This window comes from Emys orbicularis, chromosome 2, assembly GCF_028017835.1.
Source record: "Emys orbicularis isolate rEmyOrb1 chromosome 2, rEmyOrb1.hap1, whole genome shotgun sequence".
NCBI classification, from domain to species: domain Eukaryota; kingdom Metazoa; phylum Chordata; order Testudines; family Emydidae; genus Emys; species Emys orbicularis.
This window is the reverse complement of record NC_088684.1, coordinates 143,055,391-143,083,221: the sequence shown is the minus strand read 5'-3', so window position 1 is coordinate 143,083,221 and position 27,831 is coordinate 143,055,391. Positions and strand designations below refer to the sequence as shown.

The window sequence follows — 27,831 nt, the reverse complement described above, 5'->3', positions numbered from 1 at the left end:
AAGAGGAATTGCAACGAATTCACAATGTACTGGATCGTTCTAGGAGCCTGAGATTTCCCCCCTATCCCCATTAAGGAATAAAAACAAGCTGGCTACATCACGGAAGTATTCATCTTAATCATGCTGTTAATTTGGCCCATTCAGTTTCAAGTGAGGAAGTGTCTCTCCTCCTGCCCAGTACCAAGTAACAGACCAGGGTCCAAAATCAGTGCTTGCATAAGGAACAACTGCTGTTCTGCCATTATCTTTATAATGGTATTGTGGACCATCTGCCTCTACCACAGACTTCTGTTCTATTGTGTTCAGTTGAGTTGCTTTTTTGTAGTTTTGTTCAAAGACTTGTTTAATTTCTTATTTTAGGCACTAAGTGAAGAAATTAAAGCAATGCATGGACTACGGATATTCACATCTATTCCAAAGCACTGAAGATGAACCAGGCAGCATTGTTAGAAACCTGTGTGGAGATAGGACACCTATGGGCATGAGACAAAACAGGAAGTTTTTATTTTTGGATTATGGACTTATCTTTAAATCAATATTTAATGGTGTTAAAACAAGGACTGTAAGTATTTCAGAAGCTATTTAAAGAGAGATCCTATTTCATGTTTATTTAATTTTAACTTATCCTTTCTTATTCTTTCATAAAGTACCTGATGCCAAATCTTAGTTGGTTACTTTATCAAAAAACTAATCACTGTAAGTCAAGGATGGAACTGGAATGCCATGGTTTGTGGAGCATGTTGCAGAGAGAAGTATTGGCTTCCAAAGTATCTTTCATTACTAACATCTAGTGGAAAAGGACCCCAGCAGTGGTGATTCTACAAAGAGATCATGAACAAAAAAACCCAAAATAATAATGCATGTTTTTGCTGTCTACTTGACTAGTGTTCTGGTGTAGCTCAGAGGAAACCAGGGCAGTGAGGAAACTGCAGCTTACAAAGAAATTGCTTCAGAGGCTGTAGAGTTCTCAGTCAATCATCTTATTTCAAACATGGCTTTGTAAGAGAAGCTTGCAGGATAATCCTGAGCTGTCTGGCACAGCTACTGAATATGAAATTAAGACTGTTTCTTAATAAATGAAAGGCTTTAAGTTACATTACTTCAGTGTGATGTCCTTGAAAGGATAAGGTGCTCAGGTTTCCTGTTGGGCAAAACTCAAAGCATGATGCTCTGAGTCTGAATTACGAGGATCACCTTTTTTTCATGGCATCTGTGAAAGTGCTTGTTTTACTCAAACTCCTGTGAAGTGTCAATGTTTCTTTGATAAGGATCGGCTAGTCAACTTTTAGTTGGGCATGTCTGTGCCTTAAGTTCAAGCTTTCTCATGCCAGATTTAATTGTATCTCAGCCAGTTAAGTTAGCTATTAAAATAATAAGTTATATTAAAGTTTTATTGCATTATAAGTAATTGTCTATTGATGTTTCGGGGGTGGGCAGTGACTTTTCTGGTAAGCATATGAGTCAGTGACTGAGGTGCTTGGTAAGCATGGAGGAATAGTAACTGGAGTTAGGTAAGCCAAATCCTAGCACCTTGATGCTGCCTTTTTTTTTTTTATTTAAATTAACAATCCATATGGTAAGTAGAATACTGACTAGAGGAGCACTAAAGTACCCCTGCTTGGCCATATTTTAGAAGACTGGAGTCCAGCTTCTTCCTCTGCTACAGCCACCTGTTATCAGATAGGGATGTAGAGGTGCAAAGTATTGCATCTACTGAAGGATTTTCCTTACTGTTTATGTTGCAACTGCTGCAAAACATGCTGCTGGTTTAGTGGACATTAACTGGCAAGAGATCTCAATTATGTCCTACCTACCAAGACTGAGGTGTTGCACTAGAACCTCTCTACTTAACTGATAGCATGTTTGCAGGTGAGTGCTTCTTGATTCATGAACCAAACATGACTAGATACATAATGTGTCTTGGGAGCATAAATTCTGAAATGCATAAGATGTCTATTGTTTTAAGTAGCTATTCTAACATCTAATAATTTTAATCATTATACACACTTTAGTTTGGGAGTGGTATAGCCATGCTGGCCCAGTAATATCTTATCTTTTTTACTGGACCAACTTCTGTTAAAAATATTACCTCACTCAGGTTGTTTCTAATGAAATTTTAGGGCCTACCTGGATGATTACTGTCTTGTAATGCTTTATGGAAGTAGTGGTTGAGGGGAGCTGTAGCTAATAGGGAGTAACTGGAACTATCTCATTAGTTACTGCCCTAAAGTTATTGATGCAAAGAACTTGTTTATAGGGGCTGTGGGGCTTTTTTTCTATGCAACTTTCATCAGAACTCTGGTGCCTACATGTCTATTGTTGCAGTCATTACATTTTGTTTGATGAGCCTGAGGTAGGCCTAACTCAGACACCTCCTGCAACAATTATGAAAAATATCCCATCAAAAACACTTCTAAGAGCCTCTACAGTGATAGTTCAGCTCTTCTGCAGCAGTTTAGGTTTATACAATGGAAAAAACAAGTTTTCCACTGCAGTAAATACCAACTGAAGTACTTTGCACACCTGTAGCACATTTCCTGGGAGAATAGACACTGCTTCACAGGTATTACCAACCCCTCTATGATCACTTTACATATTTGGGAAACAGAAAAGATTAAGTTGCCCAATCTCATGCAGGAAGCATAGGGTAAAGCCAGGACTAGAACTCTGCTAAATCTTGTGCCTGTCCTTAAAATATGTTACTAGGAGCCAGAAGCAGACCGATAAGCCTGCTGTAAACACAGTCCAAACAATTTAAGTTTAAGTAGAGCAAATTGCCTGTAGATAGGGTCCTGGTTTTCCCACTCAGTGTTGCTGCAATCAGAGGGGGAGTTCATCATTCAGAAGAGAAGACAACAACTTCAGTTGTAAGTTTCTATAGCTGCAGGAATTTCCATTACTATTTCCTTAAGCAAATGCCTTTTGAAAATTTTACCCTTTCCCTGAAAGTGACTTTTTTGGGGGGGGAATAAAGCACGATCTATTGTTTAAGGTGTTTCTGAAAAGGTGCCTCACGTCTTCATATTAATATTTTATGTTGCATCTCCTTTCTAGTAGTATGAAGTGTTCCATCAGCTTTCCAAAATGAACAGACATTGAATTCCCATTACACTTCCCTTCCCTGAACATTTAATGGTGGAGGTGACAACTGCAAACAGAGGACATCATTGTTACAGTATAAAGAAAAAGCAATGAGTAAACACTATACAAAGCTATCGCCACACTGCAGAGACTGACCATCATTTGTGCTTGTTATAACTGGTATAAGCCAGTAGGTTAAAATCCCTAATAGCCCCAGTGTTTTCACCTGTTTAAACCAGAAAATCGTTTGAATACCACATGCTTTATTATTTGATTGAATGGAAGTTACAAAAGTAGATACAAAATATTTTGTAAAAAGTACAATAAATTTACCTAAAAGTAACCCAGAAAAGCCCCAGGTAAGTAAAAACTTCTTATAACTATTAATGTAAAAATACTATAAAATTTTCATATTAAATTCACTAATGTTAATTTATGCAAACAGGTTTTTTTGCCATGGAGTAACTGTTTAGTCAAGTTGAAGGAAACATGCAGGAAAACACACAAGGTCCAGCAGCAGTATTGAGTTGTAGTTAAAGTTTGTCCCTAACACTGAAAGTAGCAAGAGGTCCAAATACTGTAACCAGTTCTGAGTCACAGCACCACTCACCTGCAATGCAAGTTAAGATGTATCAACATTGTCTGAACAAACTTTTCTGCCTACTTGAAACAGCTGCATGAAAGAACCTTGCAAGCCTAGTCCATCCTGAGGAAGTGTGTGTATTGATATAAATATAAAAAACTTCAAAAAGTCAATCGAGTACAGGATTTCTCAAACACTGTCAATTCTTCCTTTAACAAATGGAACAGCCTACCCCTCTAAATGATTAATTTCCCTCCTGAATTCTTAAATTAACAGTGCAATTCAGAAAAATATCTAGAATCTGAACAGAGAAACCCAATAGTTTTGTCAGGAGTTAGTTGAAGCAGATTACTGGATATTCAGTATTAATTGGATGCTTGCTGAGTTTCAAGTGAGATCCATCCACTAATCTGCCCCTCATCCCTGGCGTGACCAGTGCCTGCCTTGGAAGAGGGCAGAGATTTGAGCTAGGAACAAAATACAGCTTAAAGCTAACTAGAAAAAGTTCTTTTGACTTAAAACAAATGACGCCTTACCTACCTTTCTCAATGATCACAGCAATGTTTCTTTATAATGGAAGAAAAGGTTGAGTAACCGCCTATACTGAAATCTATTCTTTGCAAGAAAGCTCAGAACAAATACATAAGCACTTAAGGTAAAACTAAATTATCGAAAAAGTTGCATTTGTGCAAGGCCAGGGCAAAAGCTTACTCATTACAGATGCCAAGCAAAAACCACAAGTTTTATTCACAGTCCTATTATGAGGTTTTAAATATGAGCAACTTACATAAAAACATCTCAGGCTAACCCTAGAACAGTGTGGTTTTAAACTAAGGTTATTTGTACAATTTTTGACAAACGCTGTAAACTTAAGTAGCTACTATCTGTCCATTTTGGGTTGGTGAAGCAGAATGATTTCAAAAAAGCTTTTAGCCAGTTTTCCCTTACATGTAAAGGCCAGATGCTGCAGTGTGCTGCATGCTGTCCATTCTCATTAACTTCAATCAGAGCTCATTGGACCCTAGGTAAACCGAGCCTGAATGGTTTTTGAATTTGACTGATTCTAACAACAACAACAACAAAAGGGACTGGCAGATTAAAAAGTGAATTCCTTCAAAGCCATTTCAACCACTGTAGTCCAATCAGTCTTCTATAAAAACATTCCTGCCTTTGGACAAAGCATCTGTCTTGATCTTTCAGACCCCAGAATGAGTTGGAAAAAAGACATTCAATTTTGTAAACTGAGTCAGTTTGAAATCACAGCCAAAGTGTATATGAGACCATACAATTTTACTTTTGTCCTCTAGCCCATGTCCACACTTCAAAGTTAATGACTACTGTACTTTTCAGAAGTTAATTATGATGTTCAAAGTGAGCACTAGTTTGTTCAGCATGTTTTGTTCTTAGTCAGCAGTGCTTGGTCAATGTGTGTGCAGTGTGATAGCAGATAAATAATGGCTAAGCAAGAATACAAGTTGTGAAAAATACTGATAGAAAATAGTTTTGGCAATGTTTTACTTTATGGCATTGGCCTGTTCACTCAGGGACTCAAAGATAGGATGACAAACAAATCAGCTGAAATGTGGCAAAAATGGCTTCATCTTGGGAACAGGCTATATATGTATTTTACAGAGATAATTCAGTGGGTCACTGGAGTTACAAAGTTTGGATTTTAGACATTTGAGATTGAAAATAAAGTCATCTTGTAAAAAAGCTACATACTTTTGAAATATCCCAGTATAAACTAGTTGCTTTGACATGTAGGGTGAACAGTGGTATGGGTAAGCAAAAGCCATATGGAAAGGAATCATCTCACACACTCTTCTATAGGGTTCCAGTAGGGGCAGAGGGGCCAGCAAAGGCAGAAGTGGCACAGGATCCATATTTATGCAGGATTTCAACCCCGCAGATCCCTAGGCAGTCATGTGGGACTCTCCCTCAGTGCTCTCCTGGACCAGTAGGCACAGTGCCATGACTGCTTGCCCATTCAGGAGCTTCACAATCCCTGAGAGTGGGGAGAATTACACAGCGTGCAGTGGATTTACTGGTGCTTTAAGCACCATTAATTTTACACATTTGAACTGCAGTTCACAGGTAACAGGCTTGCAAAGAGAAAAAAAAAAAAAGTGGCTGTGCAGAAAGAGCAAAGTTGGTGAGGTGTGGCAGGGGGAATGGACCATCCCCAGGGTGCTGGCTTTCCCCTCTGCACAGCTCCAGCCCAGCTTTTTCTGGTGTTTCTCCCATGCACCATGTAGTAGGTTGGGTGGAAGAAGCATAGGGGACTAGATTATTTAAAAAGAAAAACGCTGGCTGCCCCCTACACCAGGAAGGAAAATTAAAAGCCAAAGCTACCTGAAAAGAAATAGAGGTTTCAACACAAAATTCCACTTCTTATGGGTGGAACATGTCACCTGTCCTAGCTAGGACCCTTCATCTCTGAATTGCAAAGTCTGCACTACAAGTTAACTTGGGTTCTAAGAGACTAGTATTTAATAATGTAAATCAATACTGTATTAAAACAAAAGGACCTCCAAGCTCTTGAGACCTGTCAGCCACAGGTTTCTCTCCTGGAATGACACATGCCACAAGTAACATCAAAACAACTCAGGATCAGGCCTTTAGAATGGAATGTTTTTTTAAGCAAAACACCGTTAATGATACTCATGATGTCTCACAGTCCAGCAAAGAAACTAGGTATCTGCAGTTCAGATTTTTCACAATCAGATGGTGCTGGCACAACTGTTTTAATTTGTCAAAATACAGTACTAACCCCATTAGATAATGGTGACACTTATTTAAAAAAAGAAACCTCTGCAGTTCACAGTGGGGTACATGCAGATTGTTTCTCTTGTAATTAAGCTTCCACACTTACGCTTTTGTGCCAGTCTTAAGTTTTTCATCTGGGTTTTTTAGATGGGCTCTATTGTGCTTTATCTTAGTCACTTTTGGATCATAACTTCATGTCCATGCAATTCATGGCTAGTCTACTATTTTACTTAAGGCTCTAAGGCAAATTCAAAGTGCATCTAGATACAAACTTAAAAACAAACTACTCTAAAAAAAATAAAATAAAAGCATTCATAGGGAATACACCAGTAGTTTTTCCTCCTATGTTTGATCCAGCATTTTTTAAAAAAGGTTTTGAAAGCCACACAATGAGTTTAAGTGAATTAAGTTACCTTTTTCCTTTTTTTAAAAACCACAGACACACATGAATTTGAAATGGTGTACACAAACAAAAATCCACAGGGGGCACACATACATATATATATATGTGTGCAATTCAAAGTCATAACCAACTGAATACCAGATTGTTTTTTAAATTGCTTTGGTTGCTGAAGCTACATATACCAACCTATACCTATTAACAGTCTAGTTCTACGAGATAAAAATGCAGTGTGTTTTAAGTGTAAATTGCATCCATCATAAAATTTGCAAAAATAGTTCTATTTCCTACATAGAAAACAGTGGAATATCAAAGTTCATAACGTAATGCATTTATCAGAAGTATTCAACAGTTTTTATACTAGCAAACAGAGCTTTAAAATGGAACTTTGTTGAGCAACTAAACGCTGGATGGAATAAAACCCAAACGAAAATATTTGCATTTGCAGTTTTGCAAACAATTTCTAGCCAAATATAGTATCTACAGAATTCTTACCATCTGTTGTTTCATGTCAGATAAATTACAACAGCCACATTTGTGGAAGTGTTTGAAAAATTAAGTGTTATGTGGCCAAATTTTTCCACAAATGTCCTGTAAATGTTATGCATCCACACTCCTGAAGGTGCACTTGAACAGTAGGTAAACATCTCCCCTATCCATGCATACAAATTTAGGGGGTTGTGCACAAAACCTCATATGCCCAAAACTGCAAGCTGAGTTGAGGTCTCAAAATACTTATCCATCCAATTTCTAGAGCAGAAAGTTAATTCTGGAACTGCTAATGCAAACTATAATGATGTAGTTCTGCATTGAAAATTATGCAAAATTTCACTAATTTATATAGATTGACAAAATATGGTTCAGTTAGAAAATCATGACATTGCAGGGATTAATGCAATCATGAACCCCACCTTTCCAAGTAAAAGATCTGATAAAGTAGCTCTTAGAATTCATAGCTACTTTGCTCTGAAGACACTTTTGCTGAATTGCAGACCTTGGATTTTACATGAAATTTGACCTGGTACCTCTTTGCAATGAAGCCCCCACACCAGCTACTAAGATGGAAGAAGGGCAGTAACTGTGCTAGACTGGAAAGCATCTGTTTTAGACCCGCTAGCGGTGGTACCTGGTTACTCAGGGTTTGTGCCACTAAAGACAAAGTGGTAAAGAAATAGCTGCAGCTGGTATATGAAGCAAGAAAGAGGAACCATGTTTGAAAGCAGAAAGAATTCTTCCAGGGAAAATTTATCTGTCTTTGGATCCTAGCTTTTCAATTAGTTCCTGAAGAGGAGCCAACTCACGCCTGTCAATCAAGTTGAACTCCTGCAGGGGGAGAGAGAAACATGAAAAAGGATAAATTTAAATAAAAATTGCAGTAGACAGAATAAGTGACACGCAACATCCATTTAATTCAAAACTAAGGCAAAATAAAGAATTCCAGCATTTTACAACAAACAGCTTGATACAAGTGATTTAAAAATACTTAGTTTATTTGATAAATGCTAATTAATCCTCTCAAAGCCCAGTCTGGTTGATATTCTCTAGAGCTAGACTAAGTTCTCCCCCAACAAAACTGAAGGTCTGTGAAAACAACTACACTGACTAAATTTTACATTTTTCAGAGAAAATTGTTAAATACAAATTTTGATTTGAAATTAAACAAAAAGTTGGTTTTGTTTTGATATTTTTAATTCAAAACTTTGGTAATTGTTTTTTAAGTGCAATTGTTTTGTTTAACGTTTACCAGAGAAATAAAATAGGATTTTTTGACCAGGTCTAGTCTTATCCCCGTTTCACAGATTGGGAAATGAGGACACAAGGAGATTGAGAAAGTAAATAAACAGTATGTGGTGAATCGGCAGCAGAACCAGATACGTGACCCATATCTCTAATGCCTTCAGCTTTAACTACAAGAGCAAAACTTGACGTGGTTTTGTCAAGTGCCATCTCAATCGATTACCTTTTTAATTACACTCAGCTAGCCATCTAATATTGGCAGCAGAAGTTTCTCTCTTACGTGTCCATTGGAAACATTATCTAACTTTCATAGATTTCATAGGATTCCAAGGCCAGAAGAACCATTGTAATCAGCTAGTCTGACCTCCTGTAGAACACAAGCCATTTAACCTCCCCAAAATAATTTCTAACGCTTATCTTTTAGAAAAAGATCCAAGCTTGATTTAAAAATGGTCAGTGATGTAGAATTCACCACAACCCTTGGTAAATTGTCCCAATGGTTAATTATTCTCACTGTTAAAAATGTTAGCTTCAACTTTCTGCCATTGGATCGTGTTATACCTTTCTCTGCTAGATGGAAGAGCCCATTATTAAATATTTGTTCCCAGTGTAAGTACTTATCAATTATAATCAAGTCACCTCTTAACCTTCTCTTTGTTAAACTAAATAGATTGAAGCTCCTTGAGTCTATCACTATAAGTCATGTTTTCTAACCTTTTAATCATTCTCACAGCTCTTTTTTGAACTCTCCAATTTATCAACATCCTTCTTTAATTGTGATTCCAAAACTGGACACAGTTTTCCAGCAGCATTGCACCAGTGCCAAATAGGAAGGTAAAAATCTGTGTTTCTACTGGAGATCCCCGTTTATGCATCCAGGGATCGCATTAGCCCTTCGGGCTACAGCATCGCACTAGGAGCATGTGTTCAGCTGATTATCCACCACAACTCCCCAATCTATTTCAGTCAGTTCCCCAGAATAGAGCCCCCTATCGTCTAAATAAGACAAGATGTATACATTTACATGTGGCCATATTAAAATGCATACGGTTTGCTTGCGCCCAGCTTACCAACCGATCCAGATCGCTCAGTATTAGTGACCTGTCCTCTTCATCATTTACCACTGTCCCAATTTTTATGTCATATGCAACCTTTGTCAGTGATGATTTTGTTTTCTTCCAGATCATTCATAAAAATGTTAAATAGTGTAGGGCCAAGAACAGATCCCTAGAGCACCCCACTAGAAACACACCTGTTCAATGAGGAGTCCCCATTTACAATTATGTTTGGCAGTTTTTAATCCACTTTATGTGTGCCATGTTAATTTTATATCTTTTTAGGTACCGAGTCAAATGCCTTACAGAAGTCTAAGTACACCTCTACCCCGATATAACACAACCCGATATAACATGAATTCGGATATAACGCGGTAAAGCAGCGCTCCAGAGGGGCGGGGCTGCGTGCTCCAGCGGATCAAAGCAAGTTCAATACAACGCGGTGTCACCTATAACGCGGTAAGATTTTTTGGCTCCCGAGGACAGCGTTATATCGGGGTAGAGGTGTATACTGTGTCAACGCTATTGTCTGTATAAACCAAACATGTCATTTTATAAAAAAAGTTAGTATGACACTATCTGCTTTCCATAAACCCCTGTTGATTGGTATTAATTATATTACCTTCATTTAATTCTTTATTAATCGAGTCCTGTATCGGATGCTCCATTATTTTGCCTGGGATTGATGTCAGACTGACAGGCCTCTAATTAGCCAGGTGATCCTGTTTACCCTTATTAAATATTGGCCCCTTAGCTTTCTTCCAGTCTTCTGGAATTTTCCCAGTGATCCATATTGGGGGGAAAAAATCAACATTTATGGAAACATTTGTATTAGTCTTGTAGATTCTGTAAATCTGTTTTATATAAAACCTACGTTCTGGATCAGATTTAACTTGATAGTGCCCCTTTAAATGTGTCTGTAGAAGGAGTCACTTTAGGACGAATAGCTAGTAATTTAAAGCTTACCTGTACAAAGAAGATAAAGTGCTTAAAGGAGGTGTTGAGATGGGCCTCCTCCTGGAGCTGCATCACAGAGTCAAAGTGCTGGTGGTAAATATGGGCATAGACCCTAAACAGACGCTTCAGTATAGTCTTTGCCACAGACATGAAGTTCTTAGGAAAAGGGACACCTGAAATGTGCAAACATTTCTTAATCCAGTTTAATATATGAAAGCGGAAAGCCCAGCTACAGAATGAAAATTTTCTGCCAAAGGGAACTAGACTTAATTAGAAACAATGAAACCTCAGCTTCAGTAAGGGCACAAAACTTATTCTATTCAGTTGTAAAAATCTAGTCAATACACTTTTAATAAATTATGTAAGAAACTGAGAATTGGAGCAAATAATCACTTATTCAAAGCATCACTCACATCCCATTTCCACAAACTACTGAGCATCCACAGTTCTCTTTGAAGTCAACAAGAACTAAGGGAACTCAGCACCTTTATAAAAAACCAGACCCTTTGTGCATATAGGCCCTGATTCAGCAAGGCACTTATGCATACGTCTAACTTTAAACATGCAAACAGTCTCCCTGAAATCAATCATGGGCGAAAGTGCTTGGCTGAAGAGAGATGGGAATCCCATTGGCCATAGAGGCCAAGTCTAATAATCTAACATCTGTATTCTAATTCTTATTTTGATATGGACTTCCTGTGTGACAGCACAGGGCAAGTCATTTAAATTATCACCCTAATCTGTAAAAGAGAATTAACTCCCTTTTGGGGAGCGTCTTAGGCCCCGATCCTGCAAACATTTACATACAAGCTTATCTGTACTACTATGGGCAGTTCCATTGGAATTAACAGGACTACTTATGGAAGTGAAGTAAAGCACATGTGTAAGTGTCTGCAGGATCGGGGCCTTAGTTATACTCCATAAGGGTTTTAAATCAATGGGACTAGTACTCTTTAGTCACTTAGGTGCTTTCAAAAATCTCACCCGTAGAAGCTTAATTATGGACTTTAAAATTCTGGCCAGTATCCCAAAAACGTTCATCCTAAGTGTGTTAACATATTGAAAGTCTAAATAACTCTTAAACCAAAGCAATTTTGTTTTCAAGTCACAAAGATTTTATACCATCCAGAGGAATTTTCAATAAAAATACTAATTTATTCCCTGATGCTGCAGACACTTATGCACCATCTTAACACAAACCATGCGTAATCCCACTGAAGTCAGTGCAGCTATTCATGGTACTATGGTACACGTCTGAGGATCAGGGGATTAACGATCAAATTTTTGATTTTTTGACTAACAGTTTTATAAAATTCAAACAAGATCCCCTACCAGTAATTACATATAAAACAAATTATAACGTAGTTCATTATACATTTTAACCTAAATTTGCAAAAGCACACATTTTCAAATTAGATTTACAAAGCCTCAACCTCATTTAAATTGATTAAAAAAAAAAACCAACTAAGTGACTTAAACAGAATAGTTAAGTCACTCTATACTTACCTTCAACAAACAAGTATTAGTAGACAGCAAAATAGGGGATCATAAGATACTGAAATGTTTACTGCTTTTTAGCTACACCCAAAATCCGCACATTGAATTAAATTCAGTGAGAGATTTGATTTACAAGGAAAAGTTAAGCATTTTAAACAGTGGTGGTCCATAGTTTGTTTTTCCCCTCTCCCATCCAGAGCAGGAAACACTTTCAAGTTTCTCTCTTTACTTGTATACTAAGTCTAAGTCTTCCCTGCAAAAAAGATGCATTTTTATGCTGTTAGCTTTCTTGATGCAAAATCCTACTGGAGACAATCCACAAGTAGTTTTTACCCAGATGTAGCTAGTTGAGGTAAACCACAGATTGCAAGGCATGTACCGTATAATTTATGAAGCAGCATTAATTTTCAGTGAGGGTTGGGCACCTAATTGATCTTTGAGTGTTTGAAATATTAAATTTTTAAATGATACCTTTTAACTACTCTACACATCATGTCTACCAATAAGAGAGCTTTTAGGATGCACTGCAAAGAACATTAAGAACTCTTGCTTATTTTAAAAAAAATTCAAAATAAAGTCCATGCTAAGGACAAACACCTGGCAACAAATCTCATTTGAAAAGAGTTTTGAGTTATAAAGGACAATTTGTTCTTACTGGAGTTTACTTTCTTGGCCACATTATACCACCTAATCCTCACCATGGGAGATTTCTATCTCTTAGAAATTTTGAGCTAAGATTTCTCTGCTTATTTGGAGATGTGAACCTGACATACAGTAGCTTCGGTAAAGACATAGATTTCAGGTGAGAGTTTACTAGGGATGATGTTAAATTCTAGCTCTAGTGCAGTGGTGGGCAACCTGTGGCCCATCAGGGTAATCCACTAGCAGGCCGCGAAACAGTTTGTTTACATTGTCCGTCCACAGCTCCCAGTTTGCCGTTCCCGGCAGATTACCCTGACGGGCCGCGTGTGGCCTGCTAGCTGCACTTTTCCCACCACTGTTCTAATGATTATGGGATCAGAATCTACCCCACTATCAGGGCAGCAAGTTTGTCACAGTGGGGAAAAAGGTCACAGATACCAAGACTTTCCCATGCGTCCATGACCTGTCTGTGTGTCCAGGATTTCAATAAACTCACCCTGCAGCAGCGACTGCTATAGCTCCTGTCCCATGGGGCTGGGCCTGATTTCCAGCTCTGGGCACTGCAACCTGGCACACGGGGTCACAGTGCTGCTCAGGTTTGGCCCAGCTGCCCCTCCACCATGACGAGTGGGTGGCCAGGCCAAATTTGAGTTAGTGGTGTTGTGACCTGGTGCATGGTGTTGCAATGGTTCTCAGGTTTGGCCCAGCTGCCCCTCCACCACGACGAGTGGGTGGCCAGGCCAAATTTGAGTTAGTGGTGTTGTGACCTGGTGCATGGTGTTGCAATGGTTCTCAGGTTTGGCCCAGCTGCCCCTCCACCACGACGAGTGGGTGGCCAGGCCAAATTTGAGTTAGTGGTGTTGTGACCTGGTGCATGGTGTTGCAATGGTTCTCAGGTTTGGCCCAGCTGCCCCTCCACCACGACGAGTGGGTGGCCAGGCCAAATTTGAGTTAGTGGTGTTGTGACCTGGTGCATGGTGTTGCAATGGTTCTCAGGTTTGGCCCAGCTGCCCCTCCACCACGACGAGTGGGTGGCCAGGCCAAATTTGAGTTAGTGGTGTTGTGACCTGGTGCATAGTGTTGCAATGGTTCTCAGGTTTGGCCCAGCTGCCCCTCCACCACGACGAGTGGGTGGCCAGGCCAAATTTGAGTTAGTGGTGTTGTGACCTGGTGCATGGTGTTGCAATGGTTCTCAGGTTTGGCCCAGCTGCCCCTCCACCACGACGAGTGGGTGGCCAGGCCAAATTTGAGTTAGTGGTGTTGTGACCTGGTGCATGGTGTTGCAATGGTTCTCAGGTTTGGCCCAGCTGCCCCTCCACCACGACGAGTGGGTGGCCAGGCCAAATTTGAGTTAGTGGTGTTGTGACCTGGTGCATAGTGTTGCAATGGTTCTCAGGTTTGGCCCAGCTGCCCCTCCACCACGACGAGTGGGTGGCCAGGCCAAATTTGAGTTAGTGGTGTTGTGACCTGGTGCATGGTGTTGCAATGGTTCTCAGGTTTGGCCCAGCTGCTCCTGCATCATCATCATGATGGGGCACCCAGACCAAAACTGAGCAGTGCCATGACTCCATGCACCAGGTTGCAACTCCTGGAGTGGGAACTGGGTCCAATCCCAAAGGACAAGAGCTACCCCTACAGGGTGAGCACGGGGCGGGCTTGATCTCCAGCGCCTGCACCTCTCCACCCCACCTCCTCATTTGTCACAAAACCCGACTTTTACTAAATGTACCGTAACTACTCTGATTTTTTTTTTAAATGCTGTGACAAATCTGCAGCTCTACCCATGGTACGTATCCACACAGGAAGGACTGGATGACATGATTTGAAAAGAGAAAGCCTGGATTCCAAACTTCAGACTAGATGAATTTTTATACCAGTATTATCCAGTTAAAAATAGGATATAACAAGGGAAATACTCCAACAACCAGTTACTGTCACTATAGCTTCTCTCAAATGCAGCTAAGTACTTTTACAGTCCTCACCACCACAGTATTACCCTGCCTAGTGCATGACTGTCATGATTTCACTTACCAATCTTTGAAGGAAAGAGGGTTTCATCATCCAGCTGGTCCTGAACCCATGTCATCAAATAATCAATGTACTTCGGAGCTGAACATTTAATTGGTTTCTTTATATTGGTACCATCTGCCCAGTGGTATTCATACCTATGGAAAAAACCAAGGTTTCTTTAAACAAAGAGAAACAATTTTACTTTTCCAGACACTTCTTTATTAAACATAGGCTCTCCCTGTTTTACTTGTTAAACAATGGTAGTGCAAACAAATTTTTTTAGCTGAAGAATGATTAAAAAAGGGGCTCTATCAGAACCTAACCAGGAAACTAGAATTTTGGGTTCCGGCTTAAACCAGATTCCATGTCATTTTTACACACAATTGAGTTAGTCTCTTTTCTTTATGGTTTAGTCTCCACTTCCTATTGTTTCCACGAAGTGTACAACATGGCGATCGTGCAATTGAGGAGAGCTGACCACAGCTCCCTTTAGAGCCAATTAATAATGCTCCTTGAACAGTCATGAGGAGATGTACTAGAGAGGTCCCATTTTCCCCTCCCAAAGTTTAAGTGAACTGCTTCTCCCTTGTCCTGCTTGCCCTGGAGTGAAGGGTCTGGGCCAGAAGCCACTGCAACGCAATAAAGATGGTTCTCTTTCTTTATAATCTATTGGGAAGGTAAAGATTTTTAAAAGGCTGGAGTAAACTGATACACAGAGAAATTAAATAGCCTGCCCCACAAGTCAGAGCTGGGGATAGAAGCCAGCAGTCCCTGTTCCCAGTTACTATTTGAACCATTTGATATAGCATTGCCTTTAATATTCCATAATGGCTTCTTTGGGCTTGAACCTATCATTCCTGTGTTATGGTAAAAGTATATGTAACAATGAATAATGCATTATAGTTGACATTTTATATGCAGTAACATCAGAGTCAAAGACAGAGTCCCAACTTTAAATGTAACCAGGGTACCTTGCGAATATGTAGTATTTTATGATTCTGTGTGTAGCATTAACTTTAATGTCTTAAATGTGCAATGTGACACATTTGACATGGAAATCATGGGCCAGATCCTCATCTGGTGTGAACTGGCATAGCTCCACTGAAGTCAATGAAGCTACATCAAATTTATGTCAGATGAGGATCTGGCCCTATATTTTTTATCTTTAATGTAATTAAATTTAACATCCTTGAGGGGATAAAGAGGCCAGAGAAACCCACCACACCAGCATTTAACTTCAAAAAGGGGAACTACACAAAAATGAGGAAGCTAATTAAAAGGAGCAGTCACAGGGGGGAAATGCCTGCAAACTGCATGGAGATTCTTTAAAAATACCATAATAGAGGCTCAAACTAAATGTATACCTCAAATAAAAGAAAACAGTGAGAGGACCAAAAAAAATGCCACTATGTCTAAGCTAAACTACAGAGTAAAAGAGGCAATTAGAGGCCTTTTAAAAATTGGAAGTTGAATCCTAGTGAGGAAAATAGAAAGGATTGGGATCTACAAAATAATGAGTGGTGTCGAGAAAGCGAATAGAGAAGTGTTATTTACTCTGTCACATAACACAAAAACCAAGAGTCACCCAATGAAATAAATAAGCAGCACATTTAACACAAACATAAGGAATTACTTCTTCACAAAATGTACAGTCAATCCGTGGAACTTGTTACGATGGGACGCTGTGAAGGCCAACAGCATAACTGGGTTCAAAAAAGGATTAGATGAGTTCATGGATGATAGGTCCATCAATGGTTAGCCAAGTTGGTCAGGGATGCAACCCCATGCTCCACATGTCTCTAAGCCTCCAACTGCTAGAAGCTGGGATTGGATGGACAAGGAATGGATCAGTCAAAACTGCCCTGTTCTGTTCATTCTCTGTGAAGCACCTGGCCCTGGCCACTGTCAGAGACAGGATACTGGGCTAGATGAACCATTGGTCTGACTCAGTGTGACCATTTTTATGTTCTTATGCTCCTGGTTTCTGACATTTTAAACGCTTAACCGTGCCACAGAACAAGCTTAATTTTGTAATAAAATTCAACAAAAATCACTAAAGGGAGAATGCTAGTGAGTTTATTACAGTGTTCATGCAACTTATGTTTCCTACACTCTGTGGGAGTGTACTTCCGAGTACGCTGTGCACCAGGCAGTGCATGAAGTGTGAAATTAGAGGCACTGAGACCCAGCTGTCCTGGCAGCCTTTCTAATGAGCCATGGTGCTTTTCATTTCAAAGCGTGCACCCTGGACACAATGCATTCTGGGATAAATAACCCATAGCACAGGAAGCTTAAAATTTTAAGTGCCATATCCCACCTTCCAGGCCCCCTCTAATACTAGGCAAAATTCAGAGATAATGAAAAGTTATGTTGGTGGGATTTATGCATTGAGAAGCTAGGAGGGGAGTGTGTAAGACTGTCTAATATAAAGCATTCTGTTGGTTGCTTTTCCTAATACACCCATTCCTTCTGCCCATTCAGCATGCAAGTCAATGATCTCAAACATTATCAATAAACTCACATCACCAACTCTGAACCTGGCCCGCCATTGGTGGGAGGGAAGGGAAGAAGGCAAACAGAAGGACTGGTTCAGTACGGACAGCTGCCAGGATGCAGGAGGGTCCGGAGGATCAAAGTCTGTATGTGAATATCCAAAAATGGTATGTACCCATAACTGCGCTATGTGTGCCCTTAAATCGGGAAGGAAAATACTATGCATGTGCTATTTATACAAGCTTCTTTATTTCTTACATTTTTCCAAAACTTGGCAAAATGAAGAGTGAATCTTTTCTGTGGCTGAGAGATGTGCTAAATTTTAAACCAAAACCATTCGAGTTATTCCAACATGCTAAAAAAGCACATTTGAAAAATGCCTTAATTGTAGTTTTCATCAATGTTCTCATGCTCAGCCTAGCTGATTGTCTTCCAAGTTCCCTTTGACCATTCCTTCTACCCAACCCCAAATTACGTGCAAAAAAATCATTTGGGACTGGAAAAAAGATGAAAATTAGTCAAAAAGGCATTTGGGGAGGAACTAAAGATACATGTAAAAATCACCATTAGAAGGCACTGGATTATATGTACTATATTCCTCATTAAACGGGCATCCAAGCTGAGCCAGAGCAAGAAGATGAGCTGACCAAACCATCTACGTATGATTCCTGGTTGTAGGAGAAGGAAAGAAGTTATAAGTTTGGCATGTTACTCTGCAGTTACCAAGCAGAATCTGACCACAACTGTTGAATGCTAGAGATGGAAGGAAAAAACAGAGTCATGAGTATAGCTCATTAGGATTTAGCCAGTATTATAAAAACATCTATTTGGGGTCTGATTGTACAAGCGCTTTGTGCTTGGGAATCCCATAGACTACAGTGAGAATTTGGCTCACTTGAAGGCTTGCAAGGACCTATACAATTCACAAGGGAACTGGTACTCTATAAACATTTATGATGGCATTTTTTTTTTAAAGTCTTATTACAATATACCTAGGGCTGAATACTGAAACCTTTATACATGCAAGTATAAAGTATGACTAATTCCATTAAAGTCAAGTGGGCTACTATTCAGGAAAAGCATTTGCAGGAAAATGAATGTTGTTTTGCCAAATGCTTTAGGAACATTTGTTAAAAGATATTATTTAAAAGATGTGATCCTGCACCAAACACCGTACAGCAGACCTCTGTAGAACTGCTTGAAGTCAACAGGATGACTAATGCTTAAAGTTGAACACATGACTAATTGTTTGAGGAATCAGAGCCTTCGGGTGTAAGCTCATTAGAGCAGAGACTGTTCCTTTATCTGTGTTTGTACAGTGCCTCACACAAGAGTCCAAATCTAGACTGGGGCCTTTGGTGCTACCACAACAGAAGTGTTTTAATTCAGATCGTCAGCTACTTTGTTATGAGTGAAATTTAGTAATTTCGATCCTGAAGAAAGTGACCAATATATATATATATTTAAAAAAAAAAAGTTCCTTTAAAAAGTTAAAGCGGACAACTAGAATCAAATTTTAAAAACTGTTTTCAGGGAATGTTGAGGAAACTAGTTTGAGGAATTATATGCAGTATCTATTGCTGCTAACATCCTTTTGCTGAGCATGAATCATATGCCCCTCCATTGGCTTCCAGTAAGGAGAGCAATGGCAATTCAAGCTCTGAAGACATCAGCAAGACTGTACATCTGCAAAAGTACATCTGAAATCCTAAGTCTGAGGCTGATGCACAGGATTTTGTGATCTAAGTAATTTCAAAGGACCACCCAAACTTTTATGTAGAAATTGACAGTAGGTCTCCAAGAAAGCAATCGGAGTTCTGCAGTGTCACACAGCAAACTTGGAAGAACTGAATGCTTTACTCATATGAAGTTTCTCTCTCGCTAACAAACCCCAACCGTCACAAACTAAAAGCAGACATCAAATGTTCCAGTTCAAACAGGAAGTGTTGAAAGGAAATCACACCAAATATAGAAACAGGAACTTTCTAACCTAAAACTTTCAAGCCTAGATACTACCGGTTAACAAGTAAAATAAAATCATAGGACAGGGTTTTACATTGAACATAATGGATACTGCATGTCAGACGGACTCCTTTTTACGGAGTCATAGTTGTAAACTTTCATTAGTCTTTGCTGACTATAGTAAACAAAAATCTTCTACACCTCAGGAAGAAATGCCACAATCAGAATACCTAGCTGTGGCATATGTCACTATGCTCTAATCTAGTGAAACTGCTGGAAGAAAAAAAAAAAACTGTAGTGAAACTTGTGTTTCTTTCTGCCCTGAAAGAGATGCTTTATATGTGCTACCTGCCATATTAGACACATCTGAATATGAGACAACTCCCATGTGCATTCAAACCCATCATGTACTGCCCTCTACCCCCCCAAGACATCAGACCTACTGCCTCCAACACTTTGCCACATGAGCATATCCCTTCCCACCACAAGATATACATGAGCCTTCCTTTGAGATGACTAGGCCCTTTCCACAGAACAACTGGCACTATTAGGTTGCCCCAGTAGATAACACATCTGATCTTGTGCTGCTAAAAACCACAATGCTTTATGAGTGCATGGAAAGTTTTTGTGGACATGTGTGAAGCTACAAAACAAGAGTCCTTTACAGCTGCAAGAATTCAGAATACTGTGTATACTTGGCATGGAGAACACAACCTACACCACATTTTTTAAAAAAAAAAAATGGAGCATGTTACTACAAAAGTCCAAATAAATCAAAGGGCTTTTATGAGATATTCAGCATTGGGCTCGATATATTAATGTTTGTGACAACAAAGCAAGTAGTCTATTATATTGCTGAGTTTCTCATAGATGTTTTGTATTCTTCTGAAAGAAGTCTGGAGTTCCTGTGAGGCTCTCCTTCCTGTTTTGAACCAGTATAATCATGACCATTCAGCTTCCCCTATTTCCAGCCATCCATCTCTGCTGGGTGAGGTCACTGGAAAGAATTTATGACTTTTTCTACCCCTAAGTACAGAGCCTAGGTGCTGTGGGTGGGTGTTAATGAAGAGAAAACAATTTTTTTTAGTTTTGAAAATCAGCATAAGTGGTCTGAGTAAATTCTTCGCACACGTGAATAATCTAAAAAAAGATTCTTGATCAATAAATTAATATGCAGTTCTGTAACGTAACTGAGGTGCTTTAAAACAAAATGTTTTCTTGTAAAAAAGGTTTCACTGAATCAATATATTTGGATCATGAATATGACAGGAATCTATGTGATCTTCAGACCAATAGAGACAATGTTGTGACCCATCCTTCACTCCTGTGTAAATATACAGTATTAAAGACACCAGATTGGACCAATAATATCTCTAAGTCCAACATCCTCCCTCTGACAGCGCCAGCACCTGATAACTCACAGGAATGCAAAGTTCCCCAAAATGCACCGTCAATTTTGCAATGCTGTATGTGGGGGGATAGGAAATAATTCATGGGAGCATGACAATAAGACTATAAAACACCAAATGATTCTCTGTTCTTTTTCCACTAATGTTGCATATTTATTTATATTTGTGACCTACCCGTTTATATATTATGTCTGGTATACTGCAATGAGTTTCCTACCTTGGTCCAGCAGACATCACTGGACAGCTTGCTTCCGTGCAGAATTCTGTGATGGTCCCATATAACATATTGATCTGATTGAAGAAATCCACAGCTGCAAAGACAACACATCAACTTGAAGTGTACATGGAATTTAAAGACATTTGTTGATGTTAGCTTCTCTGGTGGATTATCTGGTCAGATGGAAATACCATCGTCACTAGTGTGAACACAGCACATCATTTTCAGAGAAAAGTGGTTTTCATTCTGCATTGCACCACACTGCCAGTAACAACCTACTCAGAGTGAAGATTTCTATTTTCTAGCCATTTTGATTTGATAGGTTTTTTTTTTTTTTTAATTGGAACACATAATCCTATTTCACTAAAATATTTTAAAGTCTAGTATGCAATTTCTCTTGGTTGAATTCAATCTTTTGGGAAGCCATGTAGTGGCTGCCAAGCTCAAAACCTTAGAGTGCTGAAAACCAATGTCTTAACATCTGAAAACAGACTCCCCAGCTTCCAAACAATACAGGGCATCAGCATTAATCTGTAAGTGTAGTGGTAAAATATCACACACTATAATCATGCCGAAATGACTTTCAAAGTCTTTAGTTTGAAGACCAGTGCAAACATTTTCAGGATCAGTAATATTTTTCTAACCAAAAAAAATCTCAATCCTTGCATTGATTATTACTCCACTAATAAAACAAGGGTATTACAATGTGCTTCTTACAATTTAAGACAGACACTTTCAGACCAAAGGTAGCCTGTATATCATTTTTCTTGTTTAGCTTGAGAACAGCTACTTAAATTTCTTAGAATATATATTAGTATAGATTAGACTATACCTGGAAACCCTTTTAAAAAGGGGAAGTCTAGTTTAAATTGTTTCATTGTTGTCCAGCTAGGAATTGACACTCGTGTTGCCAGTGAATTAGTCAAGATAGGAGTTTTATTGTAGTTGAACAACAAACTTACTTAAACTGCAATTAAATAAAAATCAATCCACATTTATTAATAGTTTTCAATTATCAAAATTGATCCAGTGTTCATATTATGTACAAAAGATACTATGCTTCTATGGTGCATGTATTGGAAAATATGGAGTGTCTACAAGCTTCCATCACACATATTCCTGCCTGACAGAATGTCATCTGAGCATAAACCAAGAGTTAAACTGCGAGAATGTGATTAACTTGACACATGTTCTAGGCACCACTAACTTTCTTTTTGAAGCCTGTGATAGTTACTGTTTTCTTAATAATCCAATATAATAAAACAAAAAGCAAAAATAACACGAACAGAGAAGTACTGGTTTGGAAATATCCCTCTCCCCTCAAAAGAATTAGGCTCAGATTCTTCAGGTATGTAGGTGTTGCTGCACTCAGCCTCGCAATGCCTAACTGATTTAGGGGCCTAATTCACATTTTTCAGAAGGGATTTAGGCACTTAGGAGCCAAAATCCCACTGACAGTCAATAAATCTAAAAGTGGAGTATCCATTCAATATTTGTAAGTGTGAAAAGATGCTTTAAAATACACACCCAGTTTTCTCAAGTATGTAGGCCAGTTATTTTTTCTAAGGACTTACTGTTAACTGCAATCCATTCATTGAGGTCCTCTCCTTCTGGCAACATAACTGCTTGTCTAAGGTTACCACTTCCCAAGGTTGCTTCTGCATGTTTCAAGAGCTCGTACTGATGGGAGCCTTCAGGAATATTCTTCTTGGGTTTGAATGTTTTAGAGGACCGACTGCCACTGACAGAACAGAAATGGATTTTCAATTATGTTGTCAATAGTAGTTCTACATTTCAAACTGGAACTTTTAATTCCAATGACTATGTATTCTCATATTTTATTAAACATCTAACGGAATTTTTATCTGTGTACTATACTAGCCTTGCTGAATTCTGCTTGCTCCTGGCAAATGACATTATGTTTTTCATTATTACCTTTCTGGTAAAAGAGCAGGGTGAGCAGATTTTGTGCCTGGGCTGATAAGTTTTCATGACAAGACCATACCATACCACCACATGACATGAATTACTGTAAGAAACACTGAACAGAATATGGTTGATATTTAACCAATTAGATTTCATTTCAAGTTTGGGGCCTGACCATGAAATGCTTATGAATGTAGTCCTTAGACATGAAAATAGTTCAGTCAGACTACTCATGTGAGTGAGGATTATAGGATGTTGCCCCATGCAATTATTTACATCAGTCAACTCATTGGCAATGTGTTTAAAGTATGACTGAATATTTTGCATAGCAATTTTTTTTTTTTTTAACTTTTATAGTACCTTTCAGCCAAGGAGTTGAGAGTCCGTTATCAACAATTTAATCTCACAACACCTTGTGAGGCAGGTAAATATCCTTCCCATTTTAAAAATAGGGAAACTGAGGAACAGATAGGTTAATGCATGTCCAAGGTCATATGTCAAATCAGTGGTCAAAGTCAGAATTAGAACCTAAGAGTCCTGGCTACCTGGGTTCCCCTGACCCATTTTAGCCAGTCCTCTAATAGCAACTGTTTCATGTGATACAATGTTCACCAGCATGACAGATTTGCTGATGGAGAGATAAACCCAAATAACTATTTTCTATAATTATCTATAGAAACACACGTCATTGAGTATATGCAAAAAATACCAATGTCGTTACAAACCATAGTGCAAAAAACAATAATCATACAGGAATCCTTTACCTAGGATTAAAGGCTATAGTGATCACCCTAACTACCAGCATAGTTACCCCTCCTTTCAAGCCTATTTTTAAACAATTATGAACATCACCTTCAAAAGACCAGCATGCTGTTCAGCAGAAATGGCAGTAATTCATTGTTAAAACCTATATTTTCCTGGACATACATAGGATGATCCAGACTACCAGCTAATTACACTTTTGGGCTGGATACTGGGAGCTTTTCTCATATTGAATAGTACTTATGAGAACAGTCCCACTGAAATCAATGAATCTACTTGTGCACATTAGTTAACCCAAGTAAGAGTTGCAGAATCAGACTCTCTGTGAGCAGAAAGAACACAAGGAAAAAAAATATTTGTATTTAATTATAAAACCAGGTTCTTCTGACAAATAGCGCCTATCACAATGGAGTCCCGATCCTGAGCGGGGCCTCAAAGCTGCCATTACAATACAAACAACGAGTAGCAGTAATAACACTGGTCTACAATTTTTGAGAAGTTGTCTGCTTCAGAGATAAAATGTGCTATTTATTATGTATTTTGATGTGCTGAATTCAAATATGACAATTAAAACAACTGATTGGCTACTGTTTCTAAGATATTTAAGTTTTTACATTTTATGTCTATGTATATTGTGTAGATAGTAGAGTTTTAATCATAAATTGTAAACCTAGGTCTTTTCATGTGTTTATGGTTGCTTTACATGATGATATTTCACCTGTCCTGTTTATGTAACACTTTAAAAATCAGCAAAAGGGTTATATAAATAAAATTTATTATGAAACAAAAGGCAAAAAACTATTATGTACATAGTTTAGTCCTATTCGGTGTCTAGTCGGCGCTTCTTGGCTTGTCTCTTGTATTCATTAAATGGAGCATCTCTTGTCACTGTCCAGCAATAGTCTGCAAGCATTGATGGGCTCCATTTGCCCTGATAGCGTTTCTCCATTGTTGCAATGTCCTGGTGAAATCGCTCGCCGTGCTCGTCGCTCACTGCTCCGCAGTTCGGTGGAAAAAAATCTAGATGAGAGTGCAAAAAATGTATCTTTAGTGACATGTTGCAACCAAGGCTTTTGTATGCCTTGAGGAGGTTTTCCACCAACAACCTGTAGTTGTCTGCCTTGTTGTTTCCGAGAAAATTTATTGCCACTAACTGGAAGGTTTTCCATGCCGTCTTTTCCTTGCCACGCAGTGCATGGTCAAATGCATCATCTCAAAGAAGTTCACGAATCTGAGGACCAACAAAGACACCTTCCTTTATCTTAGCTTCACTTAACCTTGGAAATTTTCCACGGAGGTACTTGAAAGCTGCTTGTGTTTTGTCAATGGCCTTGACAAAGTTCTTCATCAGACCCAGCTTGATGTGTAAGGGTGGTAACAAAATCTTCCTTGATTCAACAAGTGGTGGATGCTGAACACTTTTCCTCCCAGGCTCCAATGACTGTCAGAGTGGCCAATCTTTCTTGATGTAGTGGGAATCTCTTGCACGACTATCCCATTCGCAGAGAAAACAGCAGTACTTTGTGTATCCAGTCTGCAGACCAAGCAAGAGAGCAACAACCTTCAAATCGCCACAAAGCTGCCACTGATGTTGGTCATAGTTTATGCACCTCAAAAGTTGTTTCATGTTGTCATAGGTTTCCTTCATATGGACTGCATGACCAACTGGAATTGATGGCAAAACATTGCCATTATGCAGTAAAACAGCTTTAAGACTCGTCTTCGATGAATCAATGAACAGTCTCCACTCATCTGGATCGTGAACGATGTTGAGGGCTGCCATCACACTATCGATGTTGTTGCAGGCTACAAGATCACCTTCCATGAAGAAGAATGGGACAAGATCCTTTTGACGGTCACGGAACATGGAAACCCTAACATCACCTGCCAGGAGATTCCACTGCTGTAGTCTGGAGCCCAACAGCTCTGCCTTACTCTTGGGTAGTTCCAAATCCCTGACAAGGTCATTCAGTTCACCTTGTGTTATGAGGTGTGGTTCAGAGGAGGAGGATGGGAGAAAATGTGGGTCCTGTGACATTGATGGTTCAGGACCAGAAGTTTCATCCTCTTCCTCTTCCTCGTCTGACTCAAGTGAGAGTGATTCTGGTGCATCAGGAACCGGCAGTCCTTCCTCGTGGGGTACTGGGCGTATAGCTGATGGAATGTTTGGATAATGCACAGTCCACTTTTTCTTCTTTGACACACCTTTCCCAACTGGAGGCACCATGCAGAAGTAACAATTGCTGGTATGATCTGTTGGCTCTCTCCAAATCATTGGCACTGCAAAAGGCATAGATTTCCTTTTCCTGTTCAACCACTGGCAAAGATTTGTTGCACAAGTGTTGCATCATATGTGTGGGGCCCACCTCTTGTCCTGATCTCCAATTTTGCAGCCAAAAGAAAGGTGATAGGCTTTCTTAACCATAGTGGTTATACTGCGCTTTTGTGATGCAAAAGTCACTTCACCACAAACATAGCAGAAGTTATCTGCACTGTTCACACAAGTACGAGGCATCTCTGCTCACTTTGGCTAAACAGAAATGTGTCCCTTAGCAAAATCAAACACTGACAAATAAGAGAGCACGACACTGTATGATTTCTAGAGCTGATATAGGGCAATTTGTTCAGCAGAGTGATGTAAGCTTCATTATGATTGCATCATCCATGACTTCTAGGAATAACATGATGCAATTCATATCATGTATGATGCAATACCAGCTTCAGATTGCATCATTCATTGTTTTGCCTAAAAAGCAAGTACTGTCCAAACCCAGTCATAGATTTATTCATAGATCCAGTCAAAGATGTATTTTAGTAATTTCTGGTTTAAATTAAGATCCCTTCCCTTTATAACTCACTTATCCTCTGCCATTCCCAAGTCAAGGGTCGTATATACTGACCCAATAGCATATCTTGAAAACTAGAGCCAATCAACAATTTTAAGCATCATTTTCGTTCTCAGTGACCCAGAATTAGTAAAGTTTGACTACATTTATTTCAGAAGCATTTTGGCTGTAGAGCAGTGTAATAATACATGGCAACTTAGGGGGCCATGTACACAAGTAGCCAGAAAAATCAGGTTATCAGAATGTAAAGTGGTGAATCCAGATATCCTTAAACAGCAATAGCCATTTGCCTTTGTTGACCACGAACAGGGGGCTAATTCTTCTCTTGCTTACACCAGTGATTTACACCAGTGCAAGTGACAGGAGAATCAGGCCCGAAGTTTTACCGTTAACCCTTTGGTGGAAATAAACACACTAGTTTGGTGCACGTGCTTTGGTATTACCAGCAATACATACATGCGTCTGACGAAGTGGGTATTCACCCACGAAAGCGTATGCTCTAATACGTCTGTTAGTCTATAAGGTGCCACAGGACTTTTTGTTGCTTTTTACAGATCCAGACTAACACGGCTACCCCTCTGATACTTGACAGCAATACATTGGTAAATCAAGCTCGTTTGGCTCATATGCGTGTCAATACTGGCTGCCTGGTACAGCCTGAGTCAACAGCGAGATGCTAACTGTGCAGATTGTGGACTCAGTGGAGTTCATCCTGCACATGACAGAGGCCTCTGCCTTGAGCACATCAAGCTTTCAAACCATGCCAGTGTAACCCACACGCAGTGTGGTGCTGTGTCCCATCAAGTGGCACTGAGACCACTTAGAGAGATGAATGAGTTTGCTCTACAGCCTTAGCTAACAGCCAGTTGGCTTTTAGCTCATGCAGGAGAGGCTCATGCACTAAGCTCCATAGGTCCCGCCGATGACCGGGGTCTGCACCAGCATCTCCCCTAGAGCAGCAGGGCCAAACCTGGATTGTAGAGGACATATACCTGGTGCCAAAGGTCACAGCCCTGTTCCTTCCACCCGGGTTTTGGGCTGGATGCTGCAATCCTGCTCTCATCCCTCCCCGCTCACACATGGCACCTGCTCCACATCCAGGGTCCGCAATGAGGGCAGGGGACTGGACTCGATGACCTCTCGAGGTCCCTTCCAGTCCTAGAATCTATGAATCTATAACCCCCCTCCCCTCCCCAGCTCACGGATTCCCTTCCGCACAGGCCGAGAGCCACCAATCCCCCCGTGCCTCTCCCCCATGCCAAGGGCCACCGATCCCACCACACCCCCCACGGATCCCTCCCCTCCCCTCCCTCTCACACCCCCCCACCGACCCCTCCCCACCCCACGGGCTACAGATCCCGCCCCCCGATCACCCCCAATTCGCCTCCCCCCCAACCTCTTCACGGGTGTTCCCCCGCCTAGCGAGCAGTCCCCCGCCCCGCCGGGCCCCCAGCCACTCACAAGAGGAAACTCATCTTCAGGCCGCGG

The 27,831-nt window shown here is 39.8% G+C and overlaps 2 protein-coding genes across 3 annotated transcripts in view; one reads left to right on the top strand and one right to left on the bottom strand.

Annotated features, from left to right (window-relative positions):
• Positions 1-17,342, top strand: part of BOLA3 (bolA family member 3) — a 22,530-nt gene extending 5,188 nt beyond the window's left edge. Inside the window, exons 4-5 of one of the 2 annotated variants that reach the window (XR_010561152.1) lie at positions 361-562; positions 17,210-17,342. Coding sequence is in view for 1 of the 2 variants with exons in the window: in XM_065399461.1 (XP_065255533.1) it covers positions 361-426 (66 nt within the window). In the remaining variant the exon portion in view is untranslated. Of the gene's footprint in view, positions 1-360; positions 1,405-17,209 lie in introns of those variants that run through there. The other variant, XM_065399461.1, reaches the window with a different exon arrangement.
• MOB1A (MOB kinase activator 1A) lies at positions 3,328-27,831 on the bottom strand. Its single transcript, XM_065399460.1, has 6 exons — positions 27,805-27,831; positions 22,384-22,550; positions 20,810-20,903; positions 14,750-14,883; positions 10,589-10,752; positions 3,328-8,153 (listed from the first exon to the last, which is right to left on the bottom strand). The coding sequence occupies exons 1-6, from the start codon at positions 27,816-27,818 to the stop codon at positions 8,076-8,078; spliced, it is 651 nt and encodes a 216-aa protein (XP_065255532.1). The 5' UTR covers positions 27,819-27,831; the 3' UTR covers positions 3,328-8,075.